General features: G+C 37.4%; 1 protein-coding gene across 1 annotated transcript; it reads left to right on the forward strand.

Moving 5' to 3' along the window:
- Positions 1-17,746: 17,746 nt before the first annotated feature.
- Positions 17,747-18,963, forward strand: LOC110184877 (uncharacterized). The gene has a single exon (XM_020953523.2). The coding sequence runs from the start codon at positions 17,948-17,950 to the stop codon at positions 18,827-18,829; it is 882 nt and encodes a 293-aa protein (XP_020809182.1). The 5' UTR covers positions 17,747-17,947; the 3' UTR covers positions 18,830-18,963.
- Positions 18,964-19,212: the final 249 nt, after the last annotated feature.

Genomic DNA, 19,212 nt, shown 5'->3' on the forward strand with positions numbered 1-19,212 from the left:
TTTCCGCTTGCTCAGACAAATGGGTCACTTGACCTTGCCTTTGCCATTTCCACGGCCTTAAAAATAAAGAAAAAATATATAACAAAAATAACTAAAAGAACGAAAACAAAACCCTTGATACTTGTTAAACAATTTCTGCTGTTTGATTGCCGCAAACTCCATAAAAAAAAAACAACGAAGAAACCCAAGTAGAAGAAGTGGAAAGCACTGCGTAAAATCAGAGAGCAGAGTATAAAAATTAACTTTGTTAAAAAAGTGAGCAAATTTTTCAGCTCAAATGTCTATTGGACAACGTCCAGCTAAAAAAAAAAGGTTTACGGAAAAAAACACTTCAGTAAAGGAGGATAATGAAGGGGGTGGGGCCACCATTGAACGGGGTCTGCAAAAAAGTTACACAAAATGAAAATTAAACGATGCTTAAAATTACTTTTTCGTCAAACTCTTTACGCGTTGGTGGATTTTTGAGTGGGAAATGCGGGTTTCTTTCCTTTGCCTCTGCTTTACCTTTTCCAACTTTGCATTTTCCCAGAAACATTTTTGCCACCTTTCTTTTTTGCTTCTTTAAATATTTTGTAAATCTTATAATAAATTTAAGGTTGGTTAAAATAAAGAAAGTAATTAAGAAATTAAATTAGAAAGCAGCGTAGAAATTATAAATGTTGGAAAACATTTTTATATATATTATAATTATAATACAAGTCCCTTGAACTGATCTATCATTGGAAGGAAAATGCAAAACTAATTTTATCAAAGCTTTAATATAGATTTATTTTTATTTTTGATAAGATATTTACTTATGATATTAATCATTTTCCTTTGAAAACACTCTCCTAAGATACTTATTTAGATGTTCCTTTGAGTTCATTATTCCTCTTTTTCTTCTGTCCCAGCGAAAATGCAAATGTTGGACCCCAGGATTTAATATATAATGTTATTATGTTATTTGAGTTTCTCGCTTCTCCATTCCCTCTTTATTTACTTTTGTTAAATTAAATTTTTTAATTAGCGCCTCTTTCAGAGTTTCGCTTTGCTCTTCTTGATTTTATTATATATATATATATTTTTTTTTTGTTTTTTTTTATTTTATTGGGACCGGCGACATTAAAATGTTAATGAAGCCGCATTAACATATGACGGTCATAAAAAGGTATTAGCTTGGACAAACACACGGTGAGGCACACACACACACACACACACACACACACACACACACACATCAACATGAGCTCATGTGCACTTGGTGCAAAGGTGGAGGAAACACACCTGAATTTTACAGGAACTACCCGCTGACCGCTTGATCCTGCCCCGTTGGTCCTTCCCCTGCCTGACTTTCGTATCCTGTCCTGTCATTTCCCTGTCCTTTCGCTGTTCTCGTCTTGTCCACCTTATGCCGCATAATCCTCTCAAATGGACACTTTGGGAAATATTCTCAAAAGTTTTTCACCTTAAATTAAGGAATATTATACCAACACGGTAGAGGTTGTTAAAACTTTATCAGGGAGGTTCTTTAAATTATAAGTTGGGGTTTCATTTTAAATTAAATAAAGTATAATATTTTGGTCAGCTATTCATCAATATCTATGCAAATTAAACTATTTTTTTTAGTTTTAAGCTTGAGTAGTTAACTTTCCAATGCTTAGTGTTAGTTAAATAAATTTGTATACAATATATACTAAAAGTATTTCAAAATCCTTGAACATTTCTTCGAGTGGACCCACAAAAACACAGGGATCAGAGACTGGGGAATGGGATCCAGGGGACCCGTTGAGGAGGTTTAGGACCCGCACACATGCTGACAGACCCCACTTAAGGTCCGATGGTGGCCAAATGGCATAAAGTTGAAATAAAAGTTGACTGGCTGCGGCTGCTTTGGTTTCATCGCCAGTTCCAGGACTGTCTCTAGCTCATGGTCCTGAACGCGAGTCCTGAAATCGGTTGATGCTCCTCCTGGTGGATATCCCACCTTGGCATTAGCATAACCATTGGCATTTTGTGTGATGTAGAACGAAGTGTCACCACAATAGTTGCCATTCCGGCCACTGGGCTCCCGCTTTTGTTTTTGTGGGGTCCTTTTCAGGGATCAGCGTTGTCATGACAACGATCGGGATTGTTGGTGGTACCAAAAAGCTGACCGAAACACATCCGTGAACATAAATGGGGGGAGTTTAATGAGTTATGTACGCTAAAAAGGTTTGGGGAATTACAAGGATTTAACTGGGGAGAGAATTAGCAGTTGTCAAATCACATTCAAGGCTTTTGATAAGCTTTAAATTTAAATTTGATTCAAGGGAATTATAGCAAGGATAATAGATTTATAGAGAGTATTTTCCATTCGAGTCTTTCCTGTTAAGTATCTACCAAGTTCTTTTATATATTCACAGTTTCTCAGTTTCAGCCAAGTTAATTTGTGGTTTTTGCTAAGCCCAAAAAATACCTGGAATATTTGTTTGCCTCAGCAAATGGAAGTACTGCCACCAAAAAAAAGAAAATGCGGTTGTAAAAATTTAGCTCATTTTTCCCCTCTCTCTCGCTCACATGTACATATATTTATACGCACATAAATTTCACTGGCCCTGGCAGAGCTTACATTTTTATGCATGGGAAAATGCCGGGGCCGAAACGTCGCTAATAAGTTGGCCCAGAACGGGAACAAAGCCGTCGAAAACTATTCCTCCTCCTCACATATAGTTAACCAACCTTCATGTACCTTTTCCCATCGCTCTCTGCACACACATTTCACGCATTTTGATATGCAAACAAAATGCACTGAATAAAGCAGCCGCACATGGCACAAAAGGTTTGGCCAACAAAAACGCCACTGGAAAAATGTAAAAAAACAAAAACTCAAATAAAACGGTGGGAAAAATGTACAAAAAAAAAAAAAATAGAATTTAAGAACGAAAGGTAAAAACCGTCGAAATTTGCACGTGAACACAAAGAAGCAATTTAACAAAAAGCAAATGGCAAATAGCATAGTAAAATATGCAAAACTACAGTTAAAGAAATTAATTTTATAAACATATATACTTTGCTAAAGAAAAATGTAATTAAAGAAACCAAAACAGGACTTAAATAATAAGCCTTTTTAACTAAGAAAATACTTAAGGAACAGAAATAAAAAATCGAGATATAATCCAATTTCTTATTTATGAGTGAATTCAATACAAAATGCTCCTTAAACTTAAAACTTCATATTCGGAAAGCAAGAATATTTCATAAAACAAAATAATTTCAATAGATACTTTAATTTTTTGTAATGCTTTACAGGTGCAACAGGAACAGGCTTCCATAATGCACATAGTGCACATGAGTTGGGGTAGTATCCTTTTTGCCTCTCTCTCTATCTGTATGTCGTTTATTAAAAGTATAAACAAAAGGCTCTCCAAGCTGGCAACAAAAGGCAGAGTCAGAATTGTGTTGTTACTTTTTAGTGCAAACTGCATAATTTATAAATGTGCTCCATAGCTGATGGATGGCTGGAAGTAAGGCGACGCTTCAGGATGTTAGGATATACGCAAAAAAGAGATGTGCATAAGAATATGCAAATATTGAGAAACTTGTTAGCAGAAGTTGTTGTGAATGCTGAATGGGAACCTTCATACGTACTCGTTGCCAAGTCTTCCTAGTATTTATTTCAGTTGTTTTTCCTTGGCTAGTTTAATTACATCAAGATAATATTTAATTTAACTAGTTTTGTTAGCTGTGATTGCAAGTAATTTTTTTACAAGAATTACTAAATTTGTTATGATTTTAAGTTCACAATTTAATTCTGGTTTTTCCTTGTTTTTTTCTATTTAAATTTTATTTTTGTACCCACAAAATCAATCAATTTCCCAAAGACTGCAATGTAAAAGGAACCCCATGCGGTTGTCAACACGAACAAAACGCGAATTTAAGCGAACGTGAGCAGACGGAAAAACTTTGGAAAGTAACAACAAAATGTGGGGGAATTTCTTGCTTGAGAGGGGGAGAAACAATAACAAACAATATTTTGCAATAAACAAGCAAAATCAATTTTCGTTACTAGAACAGGCAATCAAAGCAACCAGATCACGCGACAAAGACCCCACACCCCCTTTATTTTCAAATACATTCTATAACCATTAACCCAAGGAGTCCTTAGTTTTTAATATATAAACCAGAAAATCCTTACTTTCTACTATTATTAGGGTTTTTATTTTAAGCAGTAAGAGCAAGAGCGCTTAGAACTGATCCACTTGTTGCTATTTCCCAACCATCAGTGTGATTTTTCCGCCTTTCGTTGCTCTCATTAGCCCAGAGAAATCATAAAAAACCTTCCTGACAACTGGCAGATTCAAATAATAATAATAAAAAAAATAAAAGAAGACGACATGACAGTGGAAGGGCAAAAGGCAAGTAACACAGAAGCGACGGCAACAAATTAAAAGCCATAAAAGGCATCAAATTATGTGACGCACTCCTGGGTGTTGCCACAAGCGGATGGAGGAAATGGGAAAGGAAAGGGGGCCAGCCAGGGTAATGGGAAGGCCAGGCCAAGGCAGCCTATTTGTTAACCCCAGCGTGCCGGCAAACAAAGTTTTTCAATTTCAGACGCATAATAAGGGGCACAAAGACAGAAATGGCGGAGGATGGCGGGGTATGTCCCCAAAAGTGGGAGGTGAGTAGAAAGAAAGCAAGTGAAAAAATTACATATCCCTTAGAACTGAAGTGTTAAGTACTCTATAGTAAATATATGAAATTATAATAAGAAATACAGGGAATTATAATAATTATATATTATGATCAGAGAACAAAATTAAAAGATCTTAGACTTTCTGTAAAATATATCTTTATCATGGAAAACTGATCTAGGATACAAGCCAAGAGCAAAGAATATAAATTATTCAAAGTTTACAAAAAATATGTAGAATTCAAATCAAAATAATAAAAAGGGATATATAAAAGCATAATTCTTGATATTCATTATTCAAGAAATTCAAATGAACTTAATTTTAATATAAATATAAATATGTTATTTTCGGAAAATATAATAAAAGTATCTTTGAAAAGGAAAATTTAAAGAATAATTCTAGATATTCCTAATTAATTTATTGGTCTTTAATATATACATTTTCTATAACCCTTAAAAAAGGAAAATGAAAAAGAAATGTAAGTTACACTTTATTTTACTACAAAATAAATTTCTATCAAATGTTGCTAAAGCTGATTTTTTTTTTGCAGAGTATAAGGACGGAAAGAGAGAGAGCAAGAAAAGAAGAGACAGAGATAGAGAGTGAGAGGTGTCGTAGTACGCGGGCATAGCGAGTGCCGTCGTCTCTGAGGAAAATGAAATTATGAATGTGCGTTTGCCAACAACCGCACCCCAGACACCCACGTAGACCTACCTCACCTGGCACCCTTCTCTACACCCCCTATGCAGCCACCACCCAGCTACCCCTTGCAACCCCCTGTGGCACCTACCCCGTCCCTGTGGTGTGTGTGTGCTCATTTTTCTGTCAAGGTGTCATAAATGACGCGACGTTGGCGGCATCGCCATTCGCCATCGCATGCGTGTAAGTAAAATAAATGAGGCTCGGCACAATGGCAGCGACAGCGGATACAAGGATACAAGGAGGGAGGGCCAAAGGACGAAGAGGTCGGGTGGCTGCCAAGTGGAACAAAAGCCAAATGAATGACACAAACCACAGAGCAACAGTGCCGAAAAAAAGAAGGCAAGCAATTAAAAATTAAAGGACACAAAGAATACCCTACAAAAGCTTTTGATTGAAAATCTAAAGTGAACTAAATTAATTTTTTACAAATTTTGTAGGAAACAAAAATGTAATATTATATTTAAAAATGTAAAAATTGAAAACAATTTAAATTGAGAATAGGATTTAAAAAGTTCTCACTTCCTTAATTAAGAATCAAGATAGTTTTCTGAATTAACCTTATTTTAATCGCTACATTTTAAAAAGCTACAAATTCCGAAAATTAAATTATTTCTGACACATTTTAAGAATATTTAACAAATAAATGTTATTATCAATGTAGAACAAATATACTGTCCGTTAATTTAACAGGGTATAAATATCAGGTATAATGCCGAAAAGGTCATGGCGTACAGCCATTTTATTTATGACATTATTTGCATACGCTCAAATAAACGACAAACATTTTTCAAGTCAAGAAATAAAATAAAGTAAATTTAATTAAAAAAGATTCCCCAGTAGGGTTTACTTGTGGCAATTTAAATGAGTCTGCTGATGGCGATGTGACAGGTTCATGGACTTTTCCAAAAATAGCAACGGAAAATGGTAATCCTGATTAGGATGGATTATTTTTGGAGGTGATTGTGCATTTGTTAACTCTAAAGCAACAGGTAATTAAGAATAAAGCTATTTGTAGGTAACAACATACTTAAATTCCAGACACATGCCGCAAAAAGAAGTCTAAGTCAAGAACCTGTAAAAGCAGTTGCCAAAAGCAAAGTCTTTATTATTCAAAATACGCAGTTTCAGACTCTCTACCTCGTTTTGTTTTATCAAAAAGAAATCCAATTTAATGACTGTGAAAGCAGTCCCGACGGATTCTTGAGGAACCCAACTCAATGGATGGACAACCATGGGGCGATGACTTGTGCTGCTGCCCATGCACTGGAAAAATTGATTTGTACATATAAAAAATGTAATATATTTAATAATTAAGAAGGCTGCTAAGCGCCTACTTAGCTAAAAGCATCGCGAAAGTTTTAGTTTTTATTATCAATGAAATTGTATTTAAAAAACAATTTCCTTGATATATTTTATAATAACTTTAACGTTAAAGTATTTAAATAAATTTTATGTATTGCTCTTTTTATAATACCCTTGCAGAGTATAATAATTTCAGTCAGAAGCCTGAAATTCAGTGAAGAGCTCGTATATTCTTGATCAGCATCAAAAGGCGAATCGATCTAGCCATGCCAGATAAAAAAAAATTGTTAAAATTTTTTCCAAAATTTTATAAGGGTAAATTACATGATTAAAATTTTTAAAAATTGAAAAAATTTAGATTTCGTGAAATTTCCGAACTAAGTATGCAGATTGATTAAGCTAACAAAAAATAGCACAAAACAAGTTTTCCGAATTGAAATTAAAGCTATTTTGGCTTAGTTATGATCAAATACTATTTACACCAGTGCGTATACGTAATTTTTTTCAGAATGCTCACGAAACCTATTTTTTAAACCATAATTTTAGTCAATGAGTGATTTCCTTATGAAAACAGGCGTATTACAGCTTTCTGATTGTCTGAGATATGATGTTTTTTCTCGTAAATAAGCTTCCTAATCATTTTTCCAAGTGCTTTGTCTCTTTCCCCATTCACAATTCAAAGTCCGCGTCTTTGTTTTCATTGCGGCTGTCACTTTGGGACGCAGAGCCACGTTAATGGCAAGTGTAAAATGCTTTAAGCCAAGCACCAGCCAGGACCTCCATCAGCGTCAGAAGAAGCGGAGTAGCAGACCAATGTGAAGCGTTCTTTGGGAGGGGAAGGGGTAAAAAAAAAGAGTTTAATTAACACGAAAATGGTTTCAATTACATAAAATTACGTTTCTTTGCAGTGACGATGTCGGCGCTGCCATTGTAGTTGCTTCACTCTCCTCGTCCTTGCACGTCCTTGTGTAAATGAGTTTAAGGCAATGCAGGGGGTGTGGACTTAAGGCGGAGAGTAGGGGCGTGGCCAAGTTGATTTGGGCACGGAGATTTATTGGGCGTCAGTTGAGCAAATTAGTTGAAATTGTCAGTTAAGGCAGTCGGAAAAGTTGCGACTTGAGGATTTTAGCGGAGTTTAACGGCCAAGGACTTTGGGTTTTTATCGAAAGGGGTAGATCTTTGACAGGGCCAAGGATATAGTTGATATGGTAAGGTTTCAGACAAAATTTAGGATTTATTTATTGCGGTATGATAAGTGTTTGGCTTTAAAAATTTACCATGAGCTGATTAAGTTTTTAAAAACTTGATAAAACCTAGTAACTAAGTTGATCTTGCATTTACCAAATTTAAAGTAAAATAAAAACTTGTCTCCTATGTTCTGTTTAAGTTTTTTAAACTTTAAAGTTACATACTTTAATCTGTCAAAGTACTTTGTTCTGGCATTCAATTCAAGTGGTATTTCCTCCCCACCCATTTCTTTATCTGAAACATTCCGGGTCGCGGTCCGTTTTTGCCATTATTGACACATTAATCAAACAATGGACAAGTACTTTCAATTTATTTTTCCGCCATCATTTTAAAGCGCTTCCAACAACGCCGGTCCGGACAATGGGCAAACAGACAGAGGAGCAGACAGAAAGTTCAGGGCACTTCGGTGACCTCGGCGGCCTATGTGACAGGAAACGTGGCTGGCTTTCTGCAGATTAGCTATCATTATAAATATTGACCGACTGACTGACGGAGGGAATGAACTGCAGACACGACACAGGTTTCGACGCATTGCATACGACAAATTAGGTTGATTGCTTTGCGTCCAAGTACCCGACACTTTTGTCCCGCCACCCTTCAGGTCTGCTTTTCAATTAAGCCCCATCGCGCTTGGTGCATTTTTTATTTTTTTGTATATTTTTTCCTACCGTCTAATTTGATTCATATATTTTGATAGCAGGGTCCGTGGAATGAAGGAGTCGCGCAAGCAGAGCCTGACATTTTTGTGCGATTTTTCGTTTACATATTTTAGCGCTATTTCGGTGACATAACTTTGGGAGAGAAGCCACAAAAATAGCAAACAAATGCCATATACTTTTAGCTTAGTAGTCATAAATTTTCCTTGTGCCATTTCTTGTGCCTTTGCCATTGCCTTTGCCCCTCCAGGACTTTAGCTATTTCTTCTTTTCTCCTCCTTGGAATATAGAACGGAAAATGCAGGAATATTTCCTCTTGAATGGGGTAAGTCAGCTAGAAAAAAAAAGGCACGTCACGCTTTGGATGGATGTTTTTCAGTGGGCATTATCGAAGGATTATGTTTAATAACAGATTAGAAGTTTAATAGTTATAGCCTGCGAGGAAAATATGTTTTTAACCATATTGGTTAACAAATAGCATGTGTTTTTATGACATTTTCCTCTAAGATTTAATTTTAGAGATAAAATCAGATGAAAATATTCTTATTTCTTAAAGGATAATATACATTTTTTAAATATGTACTAACTCAATTTTTTCCCCATCCATTTAAGGGTATTATTTTACCATTTCAATGTTCTAGTTTTTAATTTACTTTGGTTTTCCCTCCAACCAACAATTTAACGCCACATATTTTATACATCAACATTCATCACATTGCATTGTATTTTATTTGCATATTTCCTCCTCTCTTTCTCTCCTCTATCCCTCTCACACAACACACACAAAGAGAAAATCGTTATTAGAGAGCAGCCCCAAAATGTAGGCAACACTTTTTGCTCTACATTCTAATCAGCCATTAAACTACAATTATTTAGTACAGAAGCGTAGAGGAGGGACGGGGGATAAACACACACATAGTTGGCCGTGTTGGCTATAAATTAAATCACTGCGTTTCTGACCTCCGGGGCGTGTGTAATTGATTTTGAATGACCACGCCCTCGCCCGAAGTTATGGTCACCGCCCATTTTTGGTTCAAAGCACGTTCAACAAGTTTTCAATTGAAATAGTTGGCCTCTCTCTTAAATATTGAACAATATTTACATGGGTTTTACAAAAGCCGTAATTTGGCCAAGCAAATAATTCGTTTATAAATGTCTGACTGCAAGGTTTTCAATCTTTATTTGTTTTTGACATGGGTAATTCTTGAGTCATAAATGAAAGTAAGATTGTTTGAGTCTTAATAAATGCTAAAAACTATGTATTTCATATGCAAGTTTAAAATATAAATATTTATCCTTAAAAAACAAAACAAATAATAGTAAAATTGAGAGTACTTTTACTTTTTGTTGTACTAAAATGTACTCCATCACCTTTTTGTGCGCAACTTTAATTAGGTCACTTGTTTAGCTTTCATAAATTGTGCTTTTTGTTACTTATTAAATTTGTGTGCAATTTTTTGCGACTCTCTGTGTTCATTTAATTAATTTACAGCTTCCAATATCTGATGCTCAAAAAAAAGCTCACTTAATTATGAAAATTAACAATTAATTGTCTGCATATTAAATTGTTATCGCTCTAAGCACAATCTGTCAAAAATAATTGGAATACCTTGCAAAGTGACCAAAACAGAAAACACACGCAGGATAGGCAGGATTTAGAGAGCTGGAAGGGAAATTCCTTTTAGCCCTCTTTTGTCTCCCATTGGACATTCTCGTGGGCATTTAAATTTTGTGAAGCAGCCATAAATTATGCGCTTTATCAGCGATAAAAGTAAATACAGTTGTTGCTACAAACACGCCTATTGGGAGGCACGGGTCCTTACCTATCCTTATAGTCCTTACCTCCCCCAAAGGCCCCATCCGCCACGCACCTGGCACCCGTCATTTCCCCGCAGGCTTTCCCTATTGGGTCAAACTGTCCCTTGGATTGCGCATATAAAACATGGGAAAATAATTTACAATAGTGTTACTAACCAAAGAATACTCTATAAATGATTATTACATGTTTTTTAAGATGAATATTTCAAAATAAATCTTGTTTTCTAAGATATTTTGATTGTAATTAGATATAATTTATGAATTAAATGTAATTATTAATTTTTAAATCTTCAGTAGCTTTTAAAAATATTACAGGGTACTAAAAGCAAGCCCGGACCTGGCGACGTGTAAATGAATAATTCAAAGTGTCCTGCAACGTTGTCCTGCGTCGAGCGTAATGCGTAAAGCACGCAAAAGATTACACATACCACCGCATCTGTGTGTGTGTGTGTGTGCTTGCGTGTGTGTGCGTCCGCTGTATGTGTGTGTAGTTAACGGTTTATCTGAGGGGTGCCAAAACCAGAGACACCATACAAAAGCAGCAAGAGCATGCGACAAATATTTAGCATTGGCATATTTCTCTCTCACACACACACACAGACAAAAGGCCTACAGCCCCCTCTGCAGGATACAAAAAACGAAAGAGAAAAAAAACACCTTCCTCCTGCCACGCCCAACTGCCTCACCCCCCACCTGGCTTATGGATGTTTTATCTTGCCCACGTGGAATTTGCGTGCGTTTAAACGTTTTCGATAAGGTTTCGCTTTTAACCCGCAGACGGTGGCCCAGCCCCGAATTCACCCCCCTCCGGACACCAACACAGCCTTGACTTGTTTATGTCTCTTGGTGCATCTGTGTGTGAGTGTGTGTGTGTGTGAGTCTGGCATATTTGTGTATGCGTGTTAAGACCTCAGCTGATAAAAATGCCTTTGGTTAAACATTCTCACCCTTTGACCCCTTTGGGGTAGGCATGCATAACATACGATCCCAAAACCAAAATAAAAAAAGTTAAGTAAAATAAGGAAACCCTACCACAACAGGAGCGAAATATTTCCCTCCTCGGCTTTTGGGGCATTGAAGCGTTAAAGATTTTCAAAAGATTTCGACACATTTTATAGGGGTTAAGAGGTGGCAATTGCCACTGATTGGTTGGTCAGTGTTAAAGTCTGTTTAAAAACTTTATACAGGTTAATAGTGTTTATCATATAAATGAATTAATTTTTAGTATTATTTTATTAAATTGATTTACTTAATTTATTGAAATATTTAATATTTAATATTAGTCATTGCTTAAAACTTAAGAATTGTTTACTTAACTAACTTGAATTGAGTTGATCTATTCTTTAAGTTAAAAGGTATATCATATTTTACTATCTTTAGTATTCTTAATCACAAAATTTTTCCTAAACTGTATTTATTTTGGTATTCAGTTATAAATCTGTTACTTTAAATAAGATAAAATCATTAGTTGGTCTAGTTTACGTAAGAAAATTTTATAATTCTAGCTTCTTAAAACATTTGATCTATCAACTTCTATATAAAATGAATTATATTTTCATTCCTCTTTATTTTAAACTTTAAATACATATAAAACCATAAATGCATTGCTCCAAAGAGAAAAAAAATAGGTTTACTGAGCCCTGGAGCTACACATATAAGGCTCTTTAAGCAATTTTTATCGACACGGAGCTTCTGCATGGGATGTTTCCTGCAATGCTACCTCCACCTCTCTCCGATATTCATATCGGCCATCGGGATCAGGGGCTGTGGCTGTGCAACTCCCGGCTTCGTGTTATTAAACGCGGATTAAGTGGCGGACCAGGACCCGGACCCGGTCCCGGACCCCGAGCCAGATCCGGGAACCACAGCGGAACCTCACCGAAAAAACCGACCAGACGACCCTTTTGGCCAGACTCCGTGGCTTGCATGTGCATAAATTATAATGCGACGCTTCCTGCCAAATACGCCCCTCTTTTCCGGATGGGATTGTTTGCCCCATTCTGCATCCTTGGTTCCATCTGCAGGCTCTGCTTACTTTTACATAGTCCAATTTATCGTTACTTTGTTTGGCACACAATTTTATGCTTAATATGTGTCGGCGGCACTCGCATATGGGGCTTTACACGGAAAACAATTGAAGATAAGGATATGATTTAAAAGGAATAAGAGTTTAAGGAAAAATAATTCATATTTTTAAAGCATTCTAGTACAAAAATAATGTGCTAGAAAGATTACTTATCGCATTTAATGTTTAGTTTCGTTTTAAGAGATCTTTTAAAATATTTTCCAAAGTGCATTCATGTCCACATCAATGCTGCTGGGGTTCCCTCTCTCTTGTCGTTACTCGTTCTTTCTGGTCACGGCTTCTCCTACCGAAGGACATGCAATATTTAAATTGCAGCCAGGGCCGTAGCCACTCCATATCCATATCCATAACCGTATCTCGACCTGGGTATCGGGTATCTGCCACCCATACTCGGAACCGAGTAGTTGACATGGCCAACGGCCCTGGCATTGATCGGAGAGCTAAGAGCGGAGGAGACCAGTTCCAGTGCCAGTGGCAGTGCCATTGGAACAGGACTACTGCAAAGTCACAATTGCATAAATTTACCAAGGAACTTTGCATTTATCATAAAAGGAGACAGAATGCACAAGCGGTAAAAGTGCAAGGAAAATGTCATCTGCATTCGATTTCCTCAAAAACAACAAGTTTGTCTTGCGGCTAAATGTTGTAGAGATGTGTTATTATTTATTTAAAGAGCAAATTGAAGGATCATCATTATTTCAAATTAAATTTAATAGAAATCTTCAATATTCTTACTTCGATTATGAACTACAAGCAAATTATTGTAAGCAAGTGCAACTTAACTCGAGTATTTATTTATTTACACCATTTTCCCCACCTTGGTTACTATGAAAATTAATTCAATGTAAATGGAAATGAAAATGAAAAGCCAATCGGATAATCAAAAAGCAAATACCAAATACACATGTTCATGGGGGGGCCGCTGGCCAGTTTTTCACTTAAATAATTCCGTTTGCTTCGCAAAAGTGCACTTCAGCCGGAGGACAGATGGGACAGGACGAACCAAACACTTCAGTGGTTAAACAATGGATTCAGCCAATGGAGCTGCATAAATTTCATTCAATTCGGTTTGGGTTTTTGTTCAATTCTACCCTCCCTCCCGGCATGGCCATGTCACAAACGCTAAAACAACATGCACTTACAGAAAAAAGCCAGATACATCACTACTCGGCTACCCCGTAATGGCTCTCTGGATTGTTGAGAAAATAAACAAAATGCTTGTTGATATTTTGTGGCAGCCAATGAAGCAAACAACCTGCTGTCCATCGTTCGTTCGTTCGTTCGTTCGTTCGTTCATCTTGTGCGTTGTCCATGGCATCCGGTTTTGGCCCCGCAGCGAAATCGACAAAGTCAACAAGAGATCGGAGACGGAACACATCCGTCCGGGTCACATCTGCCGCATAATTGCAAACTAAAACTGAAAATATGTGTGCCAAATGGGATGGGAATTGGACTCCATAGTTCAATATAAGCGGGAATTTGAACTGCGAGCTGAGCTATTGGATTTCAAGAGGTTTATCCTTCAAAATGTGCCATCGAAATGAGAATTTTCACTTAATTAGAGGTGAGTTGGAGTATATAAACTAGATGAAATGAATAGTTTTTAAGCCAAAACATTGCAAATAATATGTATAAACAAATTCCATAAACAAATTAATGGTAATGTGAAGAAAAAAACACTAAAACCTAGACTTAACCCTTGGAGATTTACTGCTTTTCGTTGGCCAGTCATCAATACCCACATCAAAGGAGCATATCTGAAAACCACTGCCAGATTGACATCTTCCTCCGGGACAAAATATACCAATTGCCGGCATTGTTGGCGACAGATTTTAGCCGCTTGTTAGTGGCTAACAGTGGCGTTCATAAATACACACACACCGCTAACGCTGAGAGCTGGGTTAGCATCGAAACCTTGTCACATGCTGGGAGCTACACCTTGAACCCGCTTTTGCAAATGGATACATTTTTTTTTTTTTTGTTCTGCGGGATTTCCCGCGTTTCCCGCACTTGGCAACAAAAGCAACGTTTACGGGAGTCACCGCAGTGCCAGGCACAAGGTAACATCGATACACATCGACACACATATCCCACATATCCCGAGCAAAACCAAAACCATATAAATAAACAAAGCTCTGGCAGACCTACGTCCTGTGTCCTGTGTGTCCTGTGTGTCCTGTGTCCCTACGCACTTTGTTGCAGAGCGAGGAGTCAGGAACCAGAGGCAAACTGTCGAAACTGTCAGGATGTCAAATAAGCGACAGTGGGTGGCGGACAGCAGGAAGTGCGCTGGGTTCGTGTCCAGGACTGAACACGACCAGGACCAGCAGCAGGAGGACCGGCAGCCATATCAGGATCAGGAGCAGAGTACCACGGACAACCCTAGGCATATTTATTGGAAATCTGAAACAGCTCGAATGACTACACTTGAGGAAAATGTCAGTAACTTAACAAATATCTTTAATATTAATAATAAAAAAGAGGGAATCGAAAGCAGAAGTTTAGTAGAACCTTTTTAAAATATAACTAAGGATCTCTAAACAGAAATATAGCAATATATTCCTAAATTCTCCAAGTTTTGAACCTCACCAATATATTTCCATAACAGTAATCTTTATTAAATTGATGGAAATGTATTATCAAAATGATTTTCAAGTGCAATTTCCCGCCCACTCGAGTGGCAGCAACTCCTGACCATGTATCCATGTCCGGCAGAAGACACAAAGAATTTGTTACATGAAATTGTTAACGGGCTGAAGCCGATGCCTCGACTCGACTGCGTTTGATGCCTTTTGCTGATATATGGCCAACCTTTGACATCCTTTAAACGAGCAACATGATGCTCTAGATTATGGCCAAGAGATTGGCTTGGGCTTCCCCCGGTTTGGTTTTTCCCCGGATTGTCTCACTTGGCCGGGCGATACGTCAATGTGACAGTTTGATAATTTATTTTGTTCAAATTTTGTTTTTCCCTCTTCGCTGGGGCGGACGAACGTCGCTTAAATAAGTTATCAGCACGAATGGAGGCCCATATAAATGGCAGCACGTAAATGAATGAAATTATTTTGCAACAAATTAAGGCAAATTTATGCGTCAAGACGACAGGACAGGTCCTGGGATTGGACGAGGAGGGAGTCTTCTTGTTTTTTTTTTCTGATTCCTTGGGAAATTCTGGAGGTGGAGTTGCTTGTAACAGGAAACGCAATCCACAGGCAAACAAACAAAAGCGAAAAACTGAACGGAACGGAACGAAACGTAACGTAACGAAAACCGACCGAAACAAACAAACAAACAAACAATGAAACGAAAACGGCAGCCTTTTGGAAGAGTGAAAAGTGAGGAGTTTTCCTTCAGCGAAATCTGAGCAAGGCTTTTGTGCAACAAAAGTGAGGCACCAGGACTACCCTCTTTTCGCCCATTTACCCTCTTAAATGGGGGTCTAACCGGGATCACTCTGCACTGCTACACATCGAGAGATATATATATATCTACATACATATATATTTTTTTATTTCCTCTTCCTCATACCGCCCAGCCACCCGTTTTGCTGAATCAAATGTCAATAGAGAGTACATTTCATTCAGTCGGGTGATGCTTTTCCCGCTTTTCCCTCACCCCCACCCCGACTTTTCCACTCCCACCAGCATTGTAGCTGTCACAGTGTTTGTTTGCGGATTTGGAGCTTTTCCTCTTTGCCAAAGCGATTCTTTACCACGCCTTCCCCGGATTCCCTTACTATAAGGTTCTCTAGGGTCTCGGGAAAATGAATATCAGAATATAGAATCAAATAGTTCCCAAAAGAAAACCATATCATATTTTCTTAATGAATAATAGTTTAATATTTTATGCTGAAAGTATTCAAATTAAATGTGAATTATTTCTTGTTAAGCTAATCTTTTCTTGATCCAAATCTATCATTTAATTCATAAATTAAACAATTTTCTAGTGATCTAGTTCATATTTAAAGTTTTCCTTAAGACTCTTCCCCATTTAGGGAATTGAAAATTCGTTATGATTTTCCCTGAAAACCCTAATCTGGTTTCTGGCTTGAATTCTGGTTTTATTTTCGAGCATCTCCTCGAAGCTCCTCGATTTTTGCCTTCCCCTCAAACCCATCTACTGGAAGATGCTCTTGCTTTGGTTTTTATTTGCACGGAAATGTATAATTTTTCCGAGTCAAATGTAAATACTTTTAGCGTATTTTTGGTGGATTTCAATGGTTGGCAGCTCGCCTCAGATTTTCATTTTTTTTTTATTTTAAAAATGGGGGTCTCAGTTTTGGGGAGGCGTGGCACATGCAAATGACACGCCTGATGCTGCGTAAATAATTTTAGCGCTCTTTCTCTCGCTTGGCATAAAATGCAAAATAAACATTTTATTTCAAATGCTGCCTTACCCTGCTGAAAATTCCTTTTGCCAAATGTGGGTCAAATGGTGTCCAACAAAAGGAACTTCCATACCAAAATCCAGATGCCGCAAATACAGTTTAATTGTACAATATATATATGTATAAATAAATCGGATGTGGTTCCACTCAAGTCGGTGGAAATGTCACGTTTCAAGAGCTCAATTTTGGGTTTTCGCGATACCCGAAGGAAAGTGTCCGGATCCAATTAAATTTTCTTGAAAGCCGAAATCTCGATTTGACAATTTATGCATCCTTGTGAGACATCGGTCGCATATATTTATTCCCATCGAAGGCTAGACAATGACGCCTGCGGCCCAATAAATAACGCTCCCCTCTGACACAATCGAAATTGGCTCGCAAACAAATTTCTTTTGGCCAAAGATAAGGTCGAATTTCTGTACGTTATTTTGAAGTCAAGTCGCGGCAAAGGTCAAACACTTAACCCGCGTTGTGGCGAGAGAATATAGAAAAAACTGACATCAAATTATGGAATGCATGGCGAAATCTCTGCCATAATCGTAAGCAATCTAGTAGCCATGGTAACCATTCTTTAGAATGGTAAGAATATAAAGTGTACTCAGGAAGATTAACTTTTTAGAAAGCAAAGTAGGTCTGAGTAAAATAAGAATATACTAAATTTCGAACAGTTTAATTTGTTTATATTGAATTATTTGGAGGGAAATACATGCTTAAATAAAATAAAAATACCTTTAGAACGCACTAATTTTCACTCAAATTAATAATCCTAAAGACGTAAGTATGTTCCCTTATTCCGTATGGTATTTATTACATTACTATTTTACTATTAACATTACTATTTATTTCCCTTTCATTTTCTAATCTAGTGGCCACAAGTTTTGAAACTTCAAAAAGCAAAATCACTTAACTTCAAATCTAAAATGTAAACTCTCATTGTATACCGAGACTCACACCAGGCAACATAAACTATTTTCAACAAAACTTAATAGCTTAAATATATGTGGAAATTTTGGAACAAATTCATCCAACGAAGCTAATACAAATTTAAAGCTGTATTACTGTTAATTTCAAAAATATAATATAATAAGCTACAATAATGAATTCAAAAAGGGTATCCTTCGATCTAATGAACCTGGGACGTCCGGTTCACACCGATCCCTTTGAGATGGATCATATAGACAGCCAGGAGACGGGTCTAACGGAAACATATATCAATACACTTTTGCCCGATAAGTTACTCAGAGAGAAGCTGGTCGAGGAGGCTAGGAAATATCATACCGATTTCTTTGTGAGGGATCCATCCAGTTCGGATGAATCGGATGACTATGCCTTCCCGGAGACAGTAAATGAGCAAGTGCGACGGCTGTCCTTCGCCAAGCGAAGGAGATTCCATTATACGGAGTTTGCAACTGTGGAATTAGCCCGACGGCTAATCTGTGACGAATTTGCCTCGGAAAGCAGCAGTTTGAAGAGCGAGGATAGTGCCTTCCGGTCCGAGAAGGTAGAGGAGGAGTGTTCACCGTGCTGGGTCCAATCGACGGAATCCTATCCCTTCCTACAGTATGAACGGAACACAGGTTTGTCGCAGGGATCCGATGAAAGTGCTCTCAAGGAGGATCCAGAACCTGGGTTTGATCCGAGCCATCCTTGCTATCGAAAGCTCGTGGGGCAACTTAGTTGGCCGGCCTCACCGAAAAAGGAAGCCACTCCAACTGCAAATGAGCTAATCACAGCGGTTCAGTCGTTAAGCGCATTTCTTCAGCCAAGGGACGTCTCACATCTGAAAAATACAGCGACAGATGTCAAGGACTTGCAGGAGACACTGGATCGGCATACCCGGGTCCTGGATAAGGGCGGAAAGTGGGACCCACAGCAACCAAATGAGAACCTATTCATGCCGGATACACCTGGGAAAGGCACCCGTGCTCATAGTCGAGCGGGAAAACCCGGAAAACCAGCGGGATTTCGTTCTGTATAGTCAACAATATAGACAACAATGCCTTGGATCGGTATGCATTTGATGATTATCTTGAAATTATCTTGTTTAATTCAATTTTAATAATATTGTTAATGTTATGGTATCAGTTCAATAAATGAACGATGTGCAACTTATTGAAGGTTTCATAAACAATTTACAAAACATTTTAAGCTCTTTTAGCTTGCGCATTCTGTGAAAAAGTAGTATTCACTATATAGGGAGTATGTCTTGTAAAAGGAAAAGTACTTAAAAACCGGAAGTGATACTAAAAATCATTGCTGCTTATCGTTAGTAGTTTGTTTTTACGTTCCAACACATACTAGCTCATTTTAATCCCTACTATCAAAACATTCAAACTAATTTAGACACCAAATAACCGTAAT

The sequence above is a fragment of the Drosophila serrata genome, unplaced genomic scaffold (genome assembly GCF_035046125.1).
Source record: "Drosophila serrata isolate PLE 108 unplaced genomic scaffold, ASM3504612v1 contig_275, whole genome shotgun sequence".
Lineage (NCBI taxonomy): Eukaryota > Metazoa > Arthropoda > Insecta > Diptera > Drosophilidae > Drosophila > Drosophila serrata.

Bases quoted from the DNA above. Each gene is read 5' to 3' on its own strand.
- LOC110184877 (XM_020953523.2), top strand. From the start codon at position 17,948: ATGAATTCAAAAAGGGTATCCTTCGATCTAATGAACCTGGGACGTCCG.